Source organism: Balaenoptera acutorostrata, chromosome 5 (assembly GCF_949987535.1).
Source record: "Balaenoptera acutorostrata chromosome 5, mBalAcu1.1, whole genome shotgun sequence".
NCBI classification, from domain to species: domain Eukaryota; kingdom Metazoa; phylum Chordata; class Mammalia; order Artiodactyla; family Balaenopteridae; genus Balaenoptera; species Balaenoptera acutorostrata.
In genome coordinates, this window is record NC_080068.1 from 107,016,425 (window position 1) to 107,039,609 (window position 23,185).

Genomic DNA, 23,185 nt, shown 5'->3' on the forward strand with positions numbered 1-23,185 from the left:
TAAGAAGGCAAATGAGGAGTGAGAGAGATGAGAAACCCGAATTAGTGGAATGATCTGCCTCCTGCGTGTCTGCCTGCGGACGTGGGTCTCAGGGCTCTGGAAGTCTCTCTTCAGATCCCTGCAAACCAGGGCTCCAAGGGGCTTTTGTCCAGCACACCTTTGCCTTCTGTGGTTTTATATTTTCAAGTTCACTGGTAAAGTTCTTGGGCCTTCAACCTCATGCCACTAATCGTACTGCCTGGAAAAGCATTCTTTTGGAGATTTCATGAAATGTGCTTCTTAAGACATTGAGATTCGGGTGACATTTATCATCCCCCAGACACAGCCGGCCACTCCCACTTCCTTGGTCTCATTTAGTTTCACCCCAGTGGGGCAGGGTGGGCTTTGATAACTCAGTTCAGACAGATGCTGAGACAGAAGCTCAGAAAGGCAGCAAGAACCAAAGTGGGAATTGGAATTCAGGCTTTTCCCCACCATCTTGTATCTGCCTCAGATTCATAGCACGTCGGAGCAAAAGTGGTCCAATTTCCAATAGAAGACCAACTTGGGACGCCCAGAGAAAACCCCGAATTCCCAGGCCCGTAACCATATCCCTTGCGTTCTCTATCACAGACCTGTTCCCAAGGAGGATGCATCATTGGTGCGTCCTGGGAAGGCAGAGAGCCTGGGTTTGAGTCCTGAGGCGTGAGGAAGGGCTAAAATCTTTCTGTGCTTCTCTTCCTTTATCTGTCAAGTGAGGGTAATAAAACTAGTTACTGTACTGGGCTGAATATTATCCACCCCCAAATTCATCTGATGTCGCTGCTAGCAGGGGGCATCAAGGATTAATAACAACCCCCAGAAATTAGAAGAGGCAAAGAAGGATCCTCCCCGAGAGCCTGCAGAGGGGACGTGGCCCTGGCAACACCTTAATTTGGAGCTTCTGGCTCCAGAACTATGAGACAGTAAATTTCTGTTGTTTTGAGCCCCCAGTTTGTGGTACTTTGTTTTGGCAGCCCGAGGAAATGAATACAATTCCCCATCAGGATGTTGGGAATACAGTACATGCTCACCCTGCTACTTTTTTCCAGCCACACCATACTCCTTGCCGGGTGTCCTAAGGCTCCATGTCCTCCTTTATATCTTTCCTTTCCCCTAAAAGCCTCTTCTTTTGCCTTTGCCATCTTTCCATCCCTTCATGCCCACCCTCTGGCATTAGTGCCTCGAGAGAGCCTTCTCTGACAGCAGGTCCCCCCTCCCAGCGCTGCCCCTTATGAGTAAGGGCGTCACTCAAAAATCAGACTGTTGTGGGTTTGAACCACTGTCCTGACACCGAGGGGCTTGTTGAACTCTGGGCAAGTTAACTAGTGCACACGGGGCGGCAGCTTCCTCGCGCTCAAGGGAAGATGGAGCCTTTATTCGCAAGGTTCTTGTGGGAGTTACGTGAGATAATCAAGGAGACAGTTTGCTCAGCCTCCCAAAGTAGAGGGCTCAGTACAGGAGCTGCCACCATTGCTGCCACCACTTCTCCTTTGCTCCCCCAGGGCCCATGTGCCTTAGTTTGGGTCTCCCCAAGGGCCCTGGAGAGGAAGAAGGCATAGGTTGGGAAGTGAGTCAGGGAAGGAAAGGCAGGAGGCTGCTGGTAAGGGTGTGCCGTCAAGCCAGTTAGCCCTGTGGGCAAACTCTCAAACTCTGGGAGCCGTGGGATGGACAAGGGGCCTGGGGTGTAGATGCCCCAGCTGCCTGCATGGGCCGAGTGTTGCTTCTGTGGACCTTAACTCTTTGGCATCGCCAGTCTGTTACAGCAACGCGGGCTCTGCTGGCAGACAGAATCGTCGGGCAAAGAGAAGCGGGGCTGGCAATGGAGGTGTGAGCGGAAGTGGGGAGGGCGGGGGCCACGGGAGGCACAGATACGTGTATCTCAGCGTCGTAGATATTGGTGCATCTGTCTGTTTTCCCCCCGGGCTATGAGCTCCTTGAGTGCAGGGCTGCCTCTCCTCTTCCCCCTGCTGTTTCTGCAGCTGCTTTTTCAGCACTTACTTGGTGTAAATACCTGATCAACAGGTGAATCTGGTCCAGCTCTAACATTTTGCAAATATTGGAGAGGTTGTGGCATAGCGAGCGCTGCTCCACTAGCAAGATTTCAGAACCAAGACTTGAACCCAGGAGTGGGGATGCCGTGAGGGGCTGCCTTTTTGTTCCTTTGAAATGTTGGCCTGAATGTTCTCCCTTTTGGCTGTCACTCAGGTCTGCATCGTGCAGAAGCGGGACACTAAGAAAATGTACGCGATGAAGTACATGAACAAGCAGAAGTGCATCGAGAGGGATGAAGTCCGGAACGTCTTCCGGGAGCTCCAGATCATGCAGGGGCTGGAACATCCTTTCTTGGTCAATCTGTGGTGAGTGATTCCATCCAGGGCTCCGGTGAAATCCTCATTATGAGGCCAAATGCAAATACGGCTCTGCTGGAAGGAAGCTTCTGTACTGTAGAGAGAAAGAAATGAAATTTTCTGGGTTCAAATATTCTTTTGGATATTTCGTTGGGTATGCTTTCTGATGACTATTCGGTAGAGTACATTTTCTGATGAAATCATTAAGCATATGCTTAATTTTCATTCGGTCCTCTTACCTGGTGAATCAGAATTGAAATCGGTTTAGAAGGGAAGGTTTTTGTATGTTTGAGAACACGTGTAGAATGTTATAAGAGGATGCCAAATGGAGTCTTCTAAGGGGAATTTAACTTTTTAGAAAATTACACCCACAGTGTTCATGGCAAGAAGGACTTGCCATGAACATCAGGAGGTGATGTTTTCCTCCACTTAGGATGGCTGCCCAGTGTGGACATGCTAAATTCCAAGTTTTGAATCTGGCCGACGAGGCCCACTAGGAGCTATGTTCTGGAACTTTCTCTCCCTCCCACCCCTGGCTATCATCTCTGCTTTAATGTGTGTCCTAGATTTGCCACTTTGCTGGTTGTTTCGTGCCTCTGTGTCTTTGCATGTGAGGTCTCCTCTTCCTGAGACTTCCACCTTCCTGTCTCCCCAACTTCCTCTGACCAACTGCTGTGCATTCCTTTGGTTCAGCTTTTGAGGTACTTAGGCGAGGAGCCTTCGCTGCCCCACAGGCTGGGTGAACACTCCTCATGGCTCCGCCTTGACCTGTGCTTGACCCAACATAACCTGCATCACCTTGAACCCAAATTATTGTTTATTTATCTGTCCTTACTAAGAAATCACTTGCTCCTTGAAAACAAAGGCTGTTTCCTGGTTCTTTGTTTCTGGGAGTCTAATACAGCCTCAGACATGTTGGGGACACTTAATAAATGTTTCCTGAGCTGGATTTTGTTGAAGGGGAAAGGACAGGCTATTCTAGGAAGCAAAATCTGACAGTTTCATTCTGCATCTCAGTTGACAGATTTTTGATCTTAAGAGCATCTTTTCTGATGGGAAAGTCTAGCCTAGCCTGAATCCCTAATATCACCAATTGTTTCTCTTACCCTTCATAGATAGAAGCACTCTGAACATTGGGTGATAGGACAAGGAGGGACATGAGTTGTCCTGTTTGAGAAAATCCAGGTCTGCCTGGCAGATGCCTCAGACTTGGGCATTTCTGTGGGCAAAAGCCATGCTGTGTGTCATACACTAGAATCTGGGTAACAAGTGTGCATTTGTCATGTCTCTAGCCACCCAAACACTTCAGTTATTTGGGGGAATTAAACCTCATCATGTTTTGATTGCTGTACGAGGAAATTTTTTAAATTTATTTTTTATTGTGGTAACATTTGGTTTATAACATTATATAAATTTCATGTGTACAACATTATATTTCTACTTCCGTATACCCTACAGTGTGCTCATCACCAAAAACTAAGCTTCCATTCATCACCATACAGTTGATTCCCTTTACCCATTTCACTCCCCTTCCCCCAGCCCATCCCTTTCCTTCCGGTAACCACTACTCTATTCTCAGTATGTATGTACGTGTTTGTTTTGTTTTGTTTTGTTTTTTACAGGGATTTTTCAATTTTACTCATTTTTTTTTAAATTAATTAATTTATTTTTGGCTGTGTTGGGTCCTCACCTCCGTGCGAGGGCCCCCTCCAGCCGCGGCAAGTGGGGGCCACTCTTCATCGCGGTGCGCGGGCCTCTCACTATTGCGGCCTCTCTTGCTGCGGAGCACAGGCTCCAGATGCGCAGGCTCAGCAGCTGTGGCTCACGGGCCCAGCCGCCCCGCGGCATGTGGGATCCTCCCAGACCACGGCTCGAACCTGTGTCCCCCGCACTAGCAGGCAGACTCTCAACCACTGCGCCACCAGGGAAGCCCCACGTGTTTGTTTTTGATTGATCTGCTTTGTTCCTTTATTTTTTGTTTGTTTGCTTTTTATATTCCGCATATGAGTAAAATCATACAATATTTGTCTTTCTCCATCTGACGTATTTACCTTAGCATAATAACCGTCAAATTCTATCCATGTTGTTTCAAATGGCAAGATTGCATCTATATTTTTATGGCAGAGTAGTAATCAGTTGTATATATATACCACATCTCCTTTATCCATTTGTCCGTTGATGGGCACTTAGGTGTTTACCGTATCTTCACTATTATACATAGCACTGCAAGGAACATGGGAGTGCAAATATCTTTTCAAATTAATGTTTTTGTATTCTTTGGATAAATACCCAGAATTGGGACAGCTGGATCATATGTTACTTATATTCTTAATTTTTTGAGGAATCTCCGTACTATTTTCCACTGCGGCTGCATCATTTCTAATCAGAAAAGCAACATTTGTTCATTGCAAAATACAGAAAATGACATACATAAGAAGGCAACAATTATCCAGAATCCTACCACCACCAGATTACATTTCGGTGTGTAATTCTTTTTATACTTCTTTTCTCATATCAATATGACTGTAAATGTCATTGATATAAAACCATGCATAACAATGTTGGATTTTGCTTTTTCAAATTAATTGTCTAGTAGGAGCATTATCTCCTTACTACAAACTTTCTGTAAATCGTTTTTAATGGCTACATAACCTTCCACTGTGGAGAAGTTCAATAAGACATCTAACGTCTAACCTGTCGTATAGGTTATTTAGGGCTGTTTCTAATTATCTTGCCAATGTAAATAATGCTGAGGTGAAGATCTCTGAGCTTGAACTGTTTCAGGGGAGACTCCTTAGACCGGGTAAGGGCATGGGATGTACATTTGGACTGTGATGTGTGTTGAAGGAGGGAGGTTGTGTTGGCATCCTTCCTTTTTAGGACCGTTTTTCGATGCTCTGTTCATGGTCTCCAAGATGCCAACAGATTAATGACAGACCCCCTTTAATTCCATCTAAGTGCTGGGTCAATGGGAAAGCTCCCTGTGCACGTTGGCCTCTTGGGGCATTGTATTCCCATCATAACCAAGAAAGGATAGAACCTGCTGCTTGATTTTGGAGTCTCCAACTCTTTGGCCTCAGATTTTTCACCTGCTAATGGTGAAAATAATACCTTGTTTACTGCTAGCACTGTTTTGAGAGTTAACTGATAGGAAAAGATATGACAGTATATTTTCTGTAAATGAAAATATTGTTTACTGTAAGAGGTTATGTATATATGTGTGTGTGTGCATGTGTATACCTACATATGATAATAGATGGATGATAGAGAGAGAGAGAGAGATAGAGAGAGAGAGATAATGCTCCTTCCAGCTATAAGTGAAAAGGAGAGGGTCCTTAATTCATTGGGCAGTACTGAGTACTTTATATACTGTGTGGCTCAAGGGGCAGAAACTTAAACTTGCTTCAACACCAAAGGGAATTTCTTGGGTTTTATACCTAAAAAGTCTAGAATTCCAGCTGACTTCGGTCTCTATCTCCTGCTTTCCCCTGTGCTGGCTGTGTTTCAGAGCCACGACTCATGCTGACTGATGGTTTTCCTACTTCTACTAGCTGAACAGCCACAGCAGAGACTGAAGGTCACAGGCGTGATTGACCTGGTCATGTGCCCCTTCCTAAAGCAGTGGGGAAGGGGCCAGGAGGTTGGTCCCACCTGAGTCTTAGGAATCTGCAGAGGGAGGTTGGGAGCTGTTTCCAGAAAACAGTAGTGACTGTGCCCACCACATGATTGGCACCCAGACATTATATCCTTGTGCTGGAGTCTTCATAACAGCCCTGCGGGACAAGGGGTTTGGGCCCCATTTCTCAAAGAAGTAAAGCAGGGCTCAGAGCAGTTCATGATCTTACCTGAATCAACGGAATTGCGATTCAAACTCAAGACTGTCCAGTGTACCCCGAGGTTTCCAGTTCTTGTAGGGAAATACCACTAACGTTTATTAGGTACTTGATAAGTGTCTTCTTTAACTGCTATTAATCCTCCTAACGGCCTCTTTAGTTTCCTACTATCATCCTATTATTATTGTCCCCATTTTACAGATGGGGTAACTGAGTCACGCCACTAATAAATGGAGGAGATGGGACTTGAACCCAGGCTGTCTGGCATCATGGCCCACATTCACAACCCTTCTACCATGGCTGCTGTGAGAAGGCCCTGACCCTACCCTGCTTAGCCCACCACACCCCCTTCCTCCCTGCATGGAGCCCCTCCTGCTGGGCTTCTGTTTGGCTGCCTCCCTTACCCTGCTAGGAGGGAGCATGGTGTGGAATTGCTTGTCAGGTTCATAAGGACACCACTGCTTTAAATTAATTATACGTCAGCTTTTCATTTCATTACACGGAGGGTGAATTACTGCAGCCTTGGAAAGCCTGACTACGCCCCTTGTCATTCTTCTCTTTTGCTGACATGCTCTATAACTGCCAAAGGCAAAGGCAAAGGCAAAGGCCGGGCACTGATTAGTTTTCACGACAATTTGCCCTCTAAAGAATGAATGATGGGTGCTCCCAAGCCTGTGACGATCCAGGTGGAGTTGTCAAGTGCAATATTTTCAGCTGTTCTGAAGCAAAGCTGTTTTGCTCTCTGGGGCTTAAGACAACTGGGGCAAAGGAAAAAGGCAATGAAAAATCACACCCCAGAGAAGAGGGCTGTACACTAGCGGGAGCCCTGGAGAGGTGGAGAGTGGGAGAGGAGGGGAGGGGAGAGATGGGGAGGGGAGAGATGGCGGGGAGAGTTTCAACACTTGGGCTCTGAGGTCCGATGTCCCAGGTTCTAATGACAGCTCTGCCTCTTGGAGGCAAAGCGGCTACTCTGGAATTGTGTTGCCTCCCCGCCCCCTCCCCGCCCCACAGTATGACTAACCCCCAATATGACTATATCTGGAGACAGGGTCTTTAGGTGGCTATTAAGGTTATACGCGGTCATTAGGGTGGAACCCTAATCCGAAAGGATGGTGGCCTTGTAAGAAGATGGAGAGAGAGCGAGTCTCTGCCATGTGAGGACATAGCAAGAAGGGGGCTGTCTGCAAACCAGGAGGAGAACCCTCACTGGAACACGACCATGCCCAGACCCTGATCTTGGACTTCCAGTCTCCAGAACTGTGTGAGAATACACTAACTTCCGCTGCTTCAGCCTCCCAGGCGGTGGTATTTTGTTATGGCAACCTGAGCAGACTAATACAGAGGCCTTGAGAGTGATTTGATTCTCCCCCCTGTGTCTCAGTTTCCTTATCTGGAAAATGGAAATGAAAAGATGACCACATCTTAGAGTTGCTATAAGGACCAAATGGGGTAATACGTAACAAGCATCCACATGGTCCCAGGCATGAGGTGACCACTGGATCAGGGACCTCCACTGCTGTTGATATGATTAGCACCCGTCTTTCAGGTTAGTCTGGGGCTGGCTGGACCAGCTCTCTCCTTCTCTTCCAGCGGGGAACATGAGGACATGCTGACTGTTGGAAGATGAGTCTTGAGATTTCGGTACTAGATTTTTATCCTGATTACATTGTAGTAGGTAGGTAGTTCGTTGTGTTTTCAGACTGTATTTTCAAAATCCAATTCTGCTTACCAGATTGACTATATTTACTATACTGTTAAAATGTTCTGTTTATAATTAGGCAGTGCCTCGCCTGCCCTGTTTGCTGCTGAATTAACTGTGAGGACGGATACCTGGCAGGATAGGATGAGAACAGATACCTGCAATCAGTTTAAACTGTTCTCATAGCAAGTGTTTCTGGAACCTTTTCTGAGTAGTGGAAGGCTGAGTCAAAACATAGGTCTCTATGAGCCACTCTCAGGCAAGAAAGAATCACTTAAATTAGTGGCTAGTTTTTCTTAAGCATTGAGACCTTTGATTAGAGTAAAACTATGTAAGGTGTTTAAAGGTGGAGCTGATCTGTCTGAAGCAAGGGGGCAGGAAAGGAGGTTGGGGGGAGGACAGAGACAGAAGGTCCCTCAGGGACCTCTGATGAAGGATAGAAGCCCTTTATAAATAATCACCAGTCACTGAGCAGCTTCATTTCCATAAAACTAATTATCTTTGGCCTTGAATATTGCTACAACCTCCCAACCAGCATTTCAACACTCAGCCATCACCAGTTTTCCCCACACAGGGTGTCTTGGTCAGCTCAGGTCGCTGTAACAGACTACCATAGACTGGGGGCCTTAAAAGACATTTATTTCTCACAGTTCTGCAGGCTGAGAAGTCTGAGATTAGGGTACCAGCATGGTCAAGTTCTGACGAAGACCCTTTTCCTAGTGTAGAGACGGCTGTCTTCCTGCTGTGCCTTCACCTGGGGGAGAGAGAGAGAGCTCTCTCTTGCCTCTTCTAGTGTAAGGGCACTAATCCCATCATGAGGGTTCCACCCTCATGACCTAATTACCCCCCAAAGCTCTATCTCCATCACATTGGAGACTAGAGTTTCAACATATGAATTGGGGGAGGGGACATAAGCACAGTCTATAGCACAGGGCAAGTCTTATCAAAGTGCAAATCCGAGCCCACTCTCTGGTTAGAATTCTGCGATGGCTCCCCAAAGCCCACAGAATAAATGTCTCCCCATGCCCTGGCCTCTGACATTATGTCAGTCTCTCCTCCTGACACCCACCCCTGCTACCATCTTGGTGCGTTTTTGTCCCAGCCATACTAACTGATTAGCGGCACCTGTAATTCATCTTGCTGTCATCAGCCCTCCGGGCCTTTGCACATGCTGTTCCTTCTGCCTGGAACACCGTCTCCCCTTTGTTCTCTTTGAGAACTTATGCCCCCACAAGTATTCATTCATTAAATAGATATTTATTGGACTCTTACTGGGTACCAGGCACTGTCTTAATTTTTAAGGTTCCAGAGAAGAAGAGAATCCTTATGGCTACTGCCTTTTAAAGTCTATAAACCAGGCACCACTTCCTCTATCGAGCTGCCTCAGGATTGCCACCCAGGCCTCAACTGGCAGTGCTTTCTTCTGCACTCGGTTGCAGTACAAAGCAGCTCAATCACATTTATCTATCTGTACATCTGTTTCTTCCATTAGCAGTGAGCCACTTGGGGAATGGGAGCATGCTTTATTCACCTCTGTATTCCCAGCATCCAATGTTCAATAAATTAATTCATTCAGTGTTTGTTAAGGACCTACAACATGCCAAACCCTGTGTTGGCATCAGTGATAGAACAATGAGCGAGACAGTCATTCTCCTTCTTTACAGAGCTTACAGATGAGAGAGGACAGACCTTAAAGCAACAGCTGACCCCGCTCCCCTGCTCTCTTCCTTCCATCTTAAGTAGTCACTGTCCTTTGGGGTCCTGGGTAACTTAAAAAATATAGAGATTACAAATGTCCACCATGTCCTGGAGGTCATAGATGGGAAATGCTCATGGATTTTTTCCCAATTCCAATTAGTATCATCTTCTTTAGTCTCCATCACCATGGTAACTCCCTAAATAAAAGGGCACAAGAGGTGATGCTGACTCATCCAGGGTCCTTTTCTCATTCTTTTCTATTCCAAGATTTGTTAACATCACTGGTAACTTCAGTTTGTGCTTTCAAGATGGCAGATTTCTTAGGTGTGTTATTCTTAAGGGGGTGAGTGTGGATTACAAGATGTCCCAGCTGCATTCTGACATCCAGGGCGTCAGCACTGAACTGTGGAAAGGGATGGATGAGGAGCCAGAGGTCATGCTGTGTAACTCCAGGGCTCGAGGAGGGTGGAGTTGGGCCCTGGTGTATCAGACAATTCCTGTGGGTGAAGGGGGTGGATCCAGCAATCAATCAGGAAGGGCATGGAGTTTGCCCAAGGTCAGAGAGAAAGCCAGGACTCACTTGGACCCACCGGTGGTCTTTGGGGCCCTCTGATTCCCCACCTTCTGCCCCCCCAACCACGGCACCTTCTTGTGCCCATTTCTCTGACTGCTCCTCATGCTTCCCACATGTTTTTCTGTAATTAAGACTCTCCTTGGTCCTTGGGGAATCATTAAAGTCTTCCCACACTTCATCAATGCCTAAAATATTGGTAACACTATCCTTTATGGATCACCTATGGTACATGGCTCTTTTCCTATTTTATCCTGGTTAATCTTCAGAATCATCTTACAAGGTGGATGTTCTTATCCCTAGTGTGCAGTTGGGGAAGCAGAGGACTGGTGGGTTAAATAACTTGCGTAAGATTACATAGCTGACGAGAGGCAGCGCTGGGATTAGAGGCAGCAATGTACCAGGAAAGGCTTAACAGCTGTCCAAGAGGACAAAAAGCAAGTCCTGATTTGTAGAGTCAGCTGATTTCCATGGTGTAAATACTCCCATCATGGCCTGCTACAGACTTAATGTATGTGTCTTCCCAAAATTTGTATGTTGAAGCCCTAGCCCCTCAATGGCATGGTATCTGGAGGTGGGGGCCTTTGGGAGATGATTAGGTCATGAGGATGGAGCCTTTATGAATGGGATTACTGCCCCTACAAGAGGCCCCAGAGAGCTCCCTCACTCCTTCCCCTTCTGACATGTGAGGACACAGCAAGAAGACAACCATCTATGAGCCAGAAGGCTGATGCTCACCAGACACCAAATCTGTCCGCACCTTGATCTTGGACCTCCAGCCTCCAGAATTGTGAGAAAGGAATTTCTGTTGTTTATAAGCCACCCAGTCTATAGTATTCTATTCTAGCAGCACAAACAGACTAAGACATGGTTGATTTCAAACTAACAGCATGTTGACCAGCTTATAAAATTTCTGAAAATTCAGCAATTCTCATGAGCCAGTATGAGCCAGCTCCAGCACAACCCTGATAGACCCAGATCTAACACCAAAGCTTTTGCTCTTCCTAAACCAACTTCTGGGAGCCAGGCCCGGGGATAAGCCTCATGAACCTAAGATGAATAAGCAATGAAAGAGATACCTTGAGAGGAATTAAAAAGAAGAAATACAGTAGTTGGATACTGGACAAAAAATGGTCCTTCCCCTTCCTAGGACTGTATTCTTGGAAAGCCTCAGTTTCCTCATCTGTAAAATGGGGATAATACCTCCCTCCCTTCCATGCTTTGTGAAGTCCAAATCACATGAGGACCAGTGAATGAAAGCCCTATGGAAATGATAATTTGTTAGCGAGATATACATTATTATACTTCCTTCTGAGAAAAACTGAAGGATGGGTAATAGCCTGTAAATCCCATGCACAGTTTGTGTGCATGAAATTGCCAGTGGAAGGCAGTGAATGCGGTTATACATGTAAGGACTGCAGATAAAGACGACGGATGCTCAGTGAGGAGCAATTTTATGTTAAGTTCATATCCCAAAGCGATACAAAAATTGCATTAGAACGTAATACATTTGGGAAGTATTTACCCGCTGTAGTGAGCTTAATTAAATTGGAGACTGTGGCGCCCTTGTTCCTCAAGTGTTTGAAAGTCACATGGCAGCTCCCCATGTTCTTCCAACAGCTGGGCACACACCCCCCCATCCCCACTCCCCGCTTCCACCCCTACTCCTGGTCTTTGCACCAGTGTTTCCTCTGCTTGGGACTACTTTCTCTAGACACCTGCAGGGCTCACACCTTCACTTCCTGCAGATCTTTCTCAAATGTTACCTCCTATTTGAGCTCTGTCACTGACCACCCAATTTAAAATCATAAGCTCCTCCCCACCCTGGCTGGCAGCCCCTAACCCACTAACCCTCTTCCTTGCTTTATATGCTATGGTACTTTTCATCCTGTAACACGTGATACATTTTACTTATTCATCTTGTTTATTTTTCTGTGTCTCCTACACACACACACACACACACACACACACACACACACACACACACACACACGAAGGAAGGGCTCCAGGAGTGCAGACTCCTCTGCATTTTCACTTCTCCTTCCCAGCGCTCAGAAACATGTCTTGGCATCAAAGAGATGCTCAGTAAGTACCTGCTGAATGAAAGATTGAATGAATAAATGTCCTGCCTCCCCAACACGTGATATTCAGAGAGCCATATATGGCAGCCACCTTGGTTCTTCACTCCCACCGACCCACACTGACCTGGAAACCAAAACCAAGATCGAACCCTTTAGTCTTCTAAACCCAGTAGAAATGATTTTGCTAATCTGAACAAATGGTGTTTCCACCCCCTACCTCTGATCCAGAGTAAATCTGTGAAGCTGAGGAAGGAAAGTGACCTTTTATATTCTGATGGGTAATGATGGTAGCAGTTCTAATAGTGAACCTTTATTAAGCACTTGCTGGGTACCTGGCTTGTGCTGAGTGTTCCACATGAGTCCTCCCGTTCATTGTTCCCACGGCCTTGTCAAGAGCCGCTGTGCCTCTCCATTCTGCAGAGAGACAATTGAGGCTCAGAGGGGTTCGGGGCTGTAAGTAAGCAGACCGTGCATTGGGCTAGCGCTCTGCGCCAGCGCCCACTGCCTTTGGGTTCACGAGTTCATTCATTCAGCGCCTGTTGATTAAGCGCCTGTTATGCGTGCTGGACATGGTCCTAAGTGCTGGTGATATGCGCAGAGCAAAATAGGCATGGCCTCACCTGCGTGGAGCACCCCCTTTTCCAGTCTGGACAGGAGACAGGCAAAAATCCAATAACTTTATAAAAACATGGACAATTCAAGATTCTGTCAAGTGCTGAGAAGGGAGTGCATGTGCACAGGAAACTGACATTGTAAAGGAAGAGGAAGCTTGGCATCCTTTGTGGCATCGGGGAGACTCCCTGACCAAGTGGCACCTTGGGGATTTCACGGCACCCAGTGCTCACAGCAAGTCCCCATGGCAGGTGTTATTACACATGGGGAAACTGAGGCTCGGAGAAGCTGAGTGATTGATTGTATAGGGCCCCACAGTTAACAGGATAGAGCTGGGATTCACCCAGAACTTACACTTTCCAGAACGTGACACCACCTCCATTTTTCTAGCTGATGCGATAAAAGTCTTTGGAAATTGTGTGGGAATTTCAGAGGGAAAACTGAGACCTGCTGTTGGGATGTTATCCACTCACTTGAAATTTGATACCTTCCTTTTCTGGATACAGTTTTCTCCTCCGTGGCCTGAAGGCCTTAGACTCTATCCACTGGTTTCCCTGGAGCCCTGGGGGACCCAAGAAGTTCCTTAGAGGTTACTTGGGGCTGATGGGGCTGAATGTGTAGGGACCAGGCCTCTGTCCTGCCTCATTCTGCGTTCCTGTTTCGTAATGTTCTACGTTTGGTTTCATTTAAGGAAGACTTTTTGCTGCTTAACCATTATGACAGCCAGTAGCCCTGAATTGTCTCTCCTGCTCTGTGAGTGTGAGATTGGACCACTGCAGCCTGCCCTGTGGGCTGAGAACTGGGCCCAAGCACAGCCAACTCTGAGAAGCAGAGCAGAATGGACCAGACTGTGTGATCAAATCCAAAGAATCACGGGCTTAATGAAAATACATCTCACCGTGTAAAACTAGAGGCAGCACATTCATGGTTAAAGAAAAGTGTTCTGTTCCACACTCAGGTTAACTGCTGTGCCCAGGCCAGTGACAGATACCACGGGAGACAGGAAAGGATGCCTGAACGTGCTCCCCCAGCCGCATGCGGCTCCCACAGAACCAGGAGCCTCGCAGGGCCTCGGGAGTCAGGAGTTGTGTCTGGACAGTTGAGACGCACAGAAAATATAACAGAGTTATTGTTGACTCTCAGGAACGTGTGCTTCATTTATAAATGGCCACTTGTGCTTTTGCCCTGAGAACTGTTTGAGAGGCGATGGTAAATGACAGTGGAAGACCACATTGCTCATGAAGGGCAGAGTGGAGATTTGCAAGGTCCTCAGTCCAGAATGATGATATTTTCTTAGAAAACCCATCACAAGGGACCTCGAGGGCCATTCTTCCTGCTGTTGGATCCCCAGGGATGCCTGTGCCATGCACAACTCCCAGGGGACCATCACATCCTCACAGTCTCCTGCAACATGGTAGCCTGGTCCCCAGGGCCTTCCTGGCTGCCCCTCAGAGCTCTGTGGACCATCACTCTCCTCCATGACTCCTGATGCCCTGTCTGAACATGACCCTGACAATGTGTTGACCCCTCCTCTCTGCTTGTAAGACTTTGCCTCTGCAAGACTAGACTTCATTCACTCCTTTCCACCTCTCAGCCCCTTCCCCCCAGTAGATCATGAGCCTTCTTCCTGTGCAAGGAGAGGGGAAGGCATGCAGTGAACATCATTAGCTCGATCTGTAGATGAAAAGACCCAGATCTGGTAAGGTGGAGCGATTTCCCCAGCATCATCAGACCATTAAGCTGGGGAGCCAGTATTTTAACCCGTCTGTCTCACTCCAAAGCCTGAGCGTCTCCCACCACTTTCCCGGCCTCCCTCGCTCCGTGGAAGCCTCGGCCGCCGTCCAGCTGGTGCAGACGCTCAGCGGGAATCATAAGTGTACATGTTGCTTCTCTGTGAGCCCCTCTTCTGGCTGCGTTTCTGTATTCCAAGGGGTCGGTGCTCTCACCTGGGGCCCCTGCCCTGCATGAACCCACCCACGGCTCCCAGGGGCGACTTCTTCACAGGTGACACTGGGTTTTTTATTTCCAGCCACATTATCAATCACGCGTGAAACTGGGAGAAATATCTTGAAAGGTGGTGACGGGAGGAGCAATGTTCCCGACACATGTGCAAGAAGAGATTTCAGGAAGTTTACTGACTTAGAAGCCAAATGCGTTTGCTGGATTGTTGACATGTTGAACTGGAAACCTACAAAGGCCACCACAGTCAGAAAATACATCTTATCCTCCCGAGACATCCCTGATCAGCACCTCCGTCCAGAGCAGAAATCCTTGCTCCCTCCTCTGGGTGCCCGCAGCACGTGGCTAGTGCTCTCGTGTGGCCCTCCTCAGAGTCTGCCCTGTAACTGTTCCATCCGAGAATCTCAGAAGAGGGTCATGGCTCATTCATTCACAAGAAGCCGTCCTGGACCATTGGCTTTATCAAGCTCCCGGGCTTTCTCTGTCACGTCACCCTGTTTTATGTAGAAAGCACAGCTCCTTTCTGCCTCTGGTGTTTGCTCATTACTTTACAGACTTTTTCAAGAATAAATATGAGCTCCCTGAGGCCAGGGTCCTGTGTATCTCATATGCTGTGTTTCCAGTACCTAAAACAGGATCTGGCACAGGTGGGCACTTGATAATCCATTTGTTGGATGTTTGCACCCAATCCATGGCTTGGGACATAGTAGTTTCTCAATGGATGGGAGAGAAAAGGGAGGGATGTTTGGAAAGAAATGGGGAGCTACCTGTTCTCCCAGTGGGTCCTTGAGGGCAGGGACCATGCCTTTTTATGTCTGTACCCCTGGCTTCTAGCACAGGAGAACACGCTTTGCATGGATGATAAATTAGCCCCATAACATGCTGAGTTTAATATGCAAATATATGTGCCCCAGCAACAGAACAATGCACTTAAATGCTTCTTGATCTCAAAAATCCTTTTTTTTCTTTCATTTTTAATTAGGTTCTCCATAATTCATAACAGAAGTGCATTTTCTTTTTGATTGGCAGGGCACGTACTTTTGATTTGCCAATGTGTTCTTTACAATAGGTCTAAGGCTGTTGGCTCACATTGAAGTGGGGAAATGAGGCATTTGTAAAATATATTTCTATAAGATTCATGTTTACTCCAGCCTTTTTTGCTGCTACCTCCCTTTCCTCCATGCCCTGCTAATGCTAGCAACCTGACATTCCCCAGGCACATTTCAACAAGCAAAAAAAAAAATGTTGAAATGACCTTGAAAAGTGATTATCCACTTTCCAGGTGATAAACTGATTCTGTTACTTCCTGGAGAAGGAGGTTGGAGAGACCCCCACAGTGGTCCCTCATGATGATATGTGCATCATCTTCGTATCTAAGAACCACCTGCATATTATGGACTTAACATTTTTATATTAGCTCACTTTTTTTTAAAATTAATTAATTAATTTATTTTTGGCTGTGTTGGGTCTTCGTTTCTGTGCAAGGGCCCTCTCTAGTTGTGGCAAGGGAGGGCCACTCTTCATCGCGGTGCGCGGGCCTCTCACCATCGCGGCCTCTCTTGCTGCGGAGCACAGGCTCCAGACGCGCAGGCTCAGTAGTTGTGGCACATGGGCTTCGTTGCTCCGCGGCATGTGGGATCCTCCCAGACCAGGGCTCGAACCCGTGTCCCCCTGCATTGACAGGCAGACTCTCAACCACTGTGCCACCAGGGAAGCCCCTCACTTTTTTATTTAGATTAACTTGATCTTAAAAGCTTGGTATTACCCCATGAGTAAAAAACTATCCTCTGTTTTCTTAAATAGAAAGCAACACTAAGAATTTATACCATGAAACATATATGGTATCATTAGATTCTAACTAAATACTGTTGCCTGCCGAGATGGTGAACCTGAGATCAGGTCTTTTCATTGCTTGAAATGGAGATTGACAGGTAGTAGGATAGTGTTGAAGAGAGGCTGGCATCAAACCCAGACTTTCCCCTTGATACAATCAGGATGGAAATGCAATTGGAATTGGAGTGAGTAGCCCTTTGCTCTGCATTTGATGGCATTCAGTGCCACACCAAAGGCACCTGGGATCATCTTATTGGAAGCAGTTGTGATGCAGGGCCCACATCCTCAATGATACTGGGTGCTGATGACCTGCCACGAGCCAGGTACCACTCTGCAGGGTTCTCTTACTCTTTCTTTTTCCCCGCTCTTTTTTTCTTTCTATTCCTTTTCTACCCTATTGTTTTGCTCCAAAATTACTTAAAGCCACTCACACACATTTTTTAAAATTCAAGATAAGATATTACTAAGCGAGAAAACAAAAGGAAGAACTAATGTGGGGAATGTAGGCAATGAAAATGTCCTGAGGAATCAGTCCAAGTTCAGATAAGTGCATAGCTCCACTGCCCTGGATCAGTGATGGTAGACGCCATGGCAGACATGAATCCCCTTACCCCGATTCAAACCTCTTTAGAAGCAGCAGGGACTCAATCTGCCAGGACCTCAGTTGGCTTCTTTCTATGAGCAGGTGGGCTTGAGAAATGACCCTTACCCTCAGGCCCTTGGGACCAGGAGCCATGCCAAATTAGGACTCACAGACTCGGTTGCCTGCAGGGGCAGACAGGTAACAAATGAAGAAAAGTAAGAATTGTGGCCAGCAGAGATTGTGGCCTTAGCACATCATCAGCCTGTGGGGATGGTGCAGGGCAGGGTTTGTGGGCGGAGCTGAGAGGAGGCTCCCAGCTCTGTACGTCACCCACTGTCTGGGGCTGACCGTCTCTCATCATTTGTCATCCTCTTCGTCTCACTTTGCTATGTGGCAAGGTGGCAAGGTGGTGGGTGGAACAGTGGGTTTCAGGCTGAACTCTGTGCCATCCCTTTAGTTGCTGCAGGCAGTGAGGGACATGTGTGACGGGAAGGTTCTTACGACTGCAGCCCTTCTATCTGTTTGTCAATACACTGGATCATTTTCCTCAGAGCATATGTCACCATCAGAAATTAAATTAAATTCGTTTAGTGGTTTATTTACTTCCTCCTCCAGAATGAATGCATCATTTCTGGGCCACCAGAGCTTGATCACAAAGAATTCACTCCACAAATATTGGTAAAATGAATGAATACTTGAATGATGAGTCAACATATTCTACTTTTCCAACAGTTCTACCTCTTAACTAGTTCCCTTGTTTGAGTGCATGGATAACCTTGTGGATGTTATCCTTTAATTCTTGTTTTCCTAAGAGTTTTTTTATCCTTGGGGTTGACTTTGAATTTTATCAGATGCCTTTTGAAGAATCATCAAGACGCTTAGGTGTTTGGTTTCTTTGATCTTGAAGTCTGGTTAATTGTATTATTAAATTTATCAACAGTGCCTCATGCCACCTGGCGTAAATCTCACTATTATGTTTCATGGTAGAACATGTGTTGTTGTTTTTTCAGCAAATAACAATGACAATAATAGCAATATCTAAAATGCACTGCATTCTTTTTGCATGTCAGTTTCTCTTTAAAATGTGTTATCCCGTGTCATCCTAACCACTTCCTATGATGGAGTATTCCTACTTCACAGAGTGGGAACTTCATAAAATCTATGTAAAATGAGGACATGGTGCCCAACAATGGTTAAATCTCAAACTCAGCAATTATTATGATTATAAAACTTTATCTGCTTCCCTGATCATTTGCTTAAAATATAAATTGTGGGAGACACAATGGCAATCTTAATTTTCTTTCTTCTTTTTTCTTTTTTTCTTTCTTGGCCACACTGTGGGGCTTGCGAGATTGAACCCAGGCCCTCGGGAGTGAATGCGCGGAGTCCTAACCACTGGACCGCCAGGGAATTCCCACAATGGCAGATCTTGGTGTCAGGCTGGTTTAGAATTCCTGCTATGCACAGCGTTTATACGGAGGTGGCTAATCCCGTCTTCCCCTCCGAATTCTGCACTTTTGTGTGAAGTGCACTGAGAGGGAAAATCAGTCTAAACCACTCTGACAATTTCCATTTTGTTCGCACCCTTGAGATCTGTACTGGGAGTAATGAGATTTCTGATGAACCCTGAGCCAGTCACGGCTTTCACGTCTGGATGGTAAACTCAAAGGAGTCTCAGGCCTTTTGGAGATACTTTATGGGATGTTAAAATTCAGATGGGTGGCCTCAGCTGCCCTTCTCAACCACAAGTCCGGGGAACATCTGGTGTGCAGTGAATGTCATTTTAATTAAGGATGCGTGGTGGTGATTTGTGCAAAAACAGCTGAAAGTGAGGCAGGCCCACGCACATCAACACAGTGTGGAAAGTAGAAAGTCTAATAAGGTGTACACAGGAGCGGTACCATGGGGAGCTATTTTAATGAATGTATTAAGTGTTTGTCATTAGCATATCTTTGTTGCTATGTGACCATCTACTCCTGAATATTTGAAAACCTATTAGTAGCCTATGTGGTTTGGAATTAGTGCATCTAATCTTGCTTACATTATAAATCAGTTCCTCAAATGCTTCGTTTTACCTATCTGAGTTGCTCCATATTCCAAATTAGTGGAGCCCACCTTAATAAGATTTTATTATCCATCTTTAAATTAAATGTTCTCTTCACTTCTCTTTGGTTTTCCAACTTGACTAAACTTGACATTGTGATTAAATTAGTTAACCTCACATTAAGCTCCACAAGTACTGGACTCCTTGGAGCCAAGCATCAACACCAAGTGGTTTCAGACACTTGTCCAGGTCTTTGCATGTGATGTTCCATTTTCCTGAATTTTCTCCCAACCCTGTTCACCTGGTGAGCTACTATTTGCACCACAAAACCCTGCCCAGTGCTTACCTGTGAAGCTTTCTCTGATCCCATCTGAGGGATGCCTTTCTTTCTTTCTTTTTTAAAATGTATTTTTTTGAAGTATAGTTGATTTACAGTGTTGTGTTAATTTCTGCTGTACAGCAAAGTGACTCAGTTTTATATATATATATATATATGTATACACACACACACACACATTCTTTTTCATATTCTTTCCCATTATGGTTTATCACAGGATACTGAATATAATTCCTTGTGCTATACAGTAGGACCTTGTTGTTTGTTCATTCTTTATATAATAGTTTGCATCTGCTAATCCCAAACTCCCACTCTATCCCTCCCCTACCCCACTCCCCTGTGGCAACCACAAGTCTGTTCTCCATGTCTGTAAGTCTCTTTCTGCTTTGTAGATAAGGTCATTTGTGTCATATTTTAGATTCCACATATAAGTGATATCATATGGGATTTGCCTTTCTCATTCTGACTTACTTCACTTAACTATGATAATCTCTAGGTCCATCCATGTTGTTGCAAATGGCATTATTTCATTCTTTTTTATGGTTGAGTAATATTCCATTATATATATATATCTCACATCTTCTTTATCCATTCATCTGTTGATGGGCATTTAGGTTGTTTCCATCTCTTGGCTGTTGTGAATAGTGCTGCTATGTGAGTGATGCCTTTCTTGAAGTCAGTGCTTGGGAAAAAAGTTTGTTTTCCCTGAGGAACTAGAAAACATCTTCATTCTGATAATGAAAATTGTGTATCTGGCTGTGTCATCCTCTCCCTTGTGATTGAAAGGAAGCTCAGAGCTAAACCACGTTAGAGAGGCTACAGGGTGCCTTAAGAAGCGAGAACCCTCAGACAAGCATGCCTGAATTTGAGTCTCAGGTCACTGGCTGCAGGACTTGGGATGATCGATTGAGACTCAGTTTCATCATCTGTAAAATGGGACTAATGTCTGGTGCTTAAGTTTTAAATGTATATTATTAAATGTCACAGTTCCTGAGCTCTTCACACGTTGAAGGACGTTCATTCTTCCACGTGCATTTATATGTTCATTTCCTGCCTCATTTTGATCTGCATTTCTCTGCTCTTCTTTTTTTATTGCTTTGTTCTCTACTTGACATTAAAATTCCTTGGTCCCTAATCTCTTTCTATTTTTATCACCATTTTGTTTTCTATGTTTATGTTGTAAGCCACCTAAAGTCACTTGTGGGACTGGCCAAAACACAATGAAATAAGCCGTTCTATTTTTAAAGTGGTTGAAACCTTCCCATATAGTGTGTGAGGGAGTCATGGCACCCAGGTCCTCCCACACTGCTTTCTCCTGTAGGGTTGGGGCCACGGAACAGACCCACAGGGATACAGAGCCAGATGGGCAAGTGCCGCCTTACTAATATATTGGCAAAATCCCCGTACCTCATCACACGGTTCTGCAAAAAGCAGGTTTGGAAAGCTCGGCTTGGACTTGCGGTTGAAACGGAAACTTCATCCTTCAGCTCAAAGCTAGAGGTGGGGGGATCCTTCAAGATGGCAGAGGAGTAAAATGTAGAGATCACCCTCCTCCCCACAAATATATCAGAAATACATCTACATGTGGAACAACTCCTACAGAACACCTACTGAACGCTGGCAGAAGACCTCAGACTTCCCAAAAGGCAAGAAACTCCCCACGTACCTGGGTAGGACAAAAGAAAAAAGAAAAAACAGAGACAAAAGAATAGGAATGGGACCTGCACCTCGGGGAGGGATCTGTGAAGGAGAAAAAGCTTCCACACACTAGGAAGCCCCTTCACTGGCAGAGACAGGGGGTGGCAGGGGGAAGCTTCAGAGCCATGGAGGAGAGCACAGCAACAGGGGTGCAGAGGGCAAAGTGGAGAGATTCCCGCACAGAGGATCAGTGCCGACCAGCACTCACCACCCTGAGAGGCTTGTCTGCTCACCCTCTGGGGCAGGTGGGGTCTGGGAGCTTTGGCTCGGGCTTCGGAGGTCGGATCCCAGGGAGAGGACTGGGGTTGGCTGCGTGAAGACAGCCTGAATGGGGCGAGTGTGCCACAGCTAGCCGGGAGGGAGTCCGGGAAAAAGTCTGGAGCTGCTGAAGAGGCAAGAGACCATTGTTTCGGGGTGTGTGAGGAGAGGGGATTCCTTCCCTGTCTGGCCACAGAAGGCAGAACACTGCCTAAACGAGCTCCAGAGACGGGCACGAGCTGCGGCTGTCAGCTCGGACACCAGAGACAGGCATGAAACCCTAATGCTGCTGCAGCCCCCAAGAATCCTGTATGCAAGCACAGGTCACTCTCCACACCTCCCCTCCCGGGAGCCTGTGCAGCCTGCCACTGCCAGGGTCCCGTGATCCAGGGACAACTTCCCGGGGAGAACACACAGCATGCCTCAGGCTGTTGCAATGTCACGCCGGCCTCTGCCACCTCAGGTTTGCCCCGCATTCCAACTATAACTACCATAACCCTCCCTCCCCCTGGCATGAGTGAGCCAGAGCCCCCTAATCAGCCGATGCTTTAACCCTGTCTTGTCTGGCCTGGAACAGAAGCCTGAAGGCAACCTACATGCAGAGGCAGGGCCAAAACCAAAGTGGAACCCCAGGAGCTGTGCAAACAAAGAAGAGGAAGGGAAATCTCTCCCAGCAGCCTCAGGAGCAGCAGATTAAATCCCCACAATCAACTTGACGTATCCTGCATCTCTGGAACACCTGAATAGAGAGCGAATCAACCCAAAATTGAGGCGGTGGACTTTGGCAGCAACTGTAGACTTGGGGTTTGCTGTCTGTGACTGACTTGTTTCTGATTTTTAGGTTTATCTTAGTATAGTTTTTAGCGCTTGTTATCATTGGTGCATTTGTTTATTGGTTTGGTTGCTCTTGTCTTTTTTTTTATTACTTTTCATTTTATTTATTTTTATTTCTTGTTTCTTTCTTTTTTTTCCCCTTTTCTTCTGAGCTGTGTGGCTGACAGGGTCTTCGTGCTCTGGCCTCATGTCAGGCCTGAGCCTCTGAGGTGGGAGAGCTGAGTTCAGGACATTGGACCACCAGAGACCTCCTAGCCCTAGGTACTATCATTCGGCGAGAGCTGTCCCAGAGATCTCTGTCTCAATGCTAAGACCCAGCTCCACCCAATGGCCACAAAGCTCCAGTGCTGGACGCCCCATGCCAAACAACTAGCAAGACAGGAACACAACCCCACCTATTAGCAGAGAGGCTGCCTAAAATAATACTAAGTTCACAGACACCCCAAAACACACCACCGAATGTGGTCCTGCCCACCAGAAAGACAAGATCCAGCCCCACCCACCAGAACACAGGCACCAGGCCCCTCCACCAGGAAGCCTACACAACCCACTGAACCAACCTTACCCACTGGAGGCAGACAACAAAAACCACAGGAACTATGAACCTGCAGTCTGCGAAAAGGAGACCCCAAACACAGTAAGTTAAGCAAAATGACAAGACAGAGAAATACACAGCAGATGAAGGAGCAAGGTAAAAACCCACCAGACCAAACAAATGATGAGGAAATAGGCAGTCTACCTGAAAATGAATTCAGAGTAATGATAGTAAAGATGAT

At 46.4% G+C, this 23,185-nt stretch overlaps 1 protein-coding gene across 3 annotated transcripts in view; it reads left to right on the forward strand.

The window, feature by feature from the left end:
- The window catches only part of STK32B (serine/threonine kinase 32B), a 349,362-nt gene that overhangs the window by 115,018 nt on the left and 211,159 nt on the right, over positions 1–23,185 (forward strand). For all 3 annotated transcript variants that reach the window (XM_007190965.2, XM_007190966.2, XM_007190967.2), the window contains exon 3: positions 2,227–2,378. In XM_007190965.2, the coding sequence (XP_007191027.2) occupies positions 2,227–2,378 (152 nt within the window). The remainder of the gene's footprint in view (positions 1–2,226; positions 2,379–23,185) is intronic.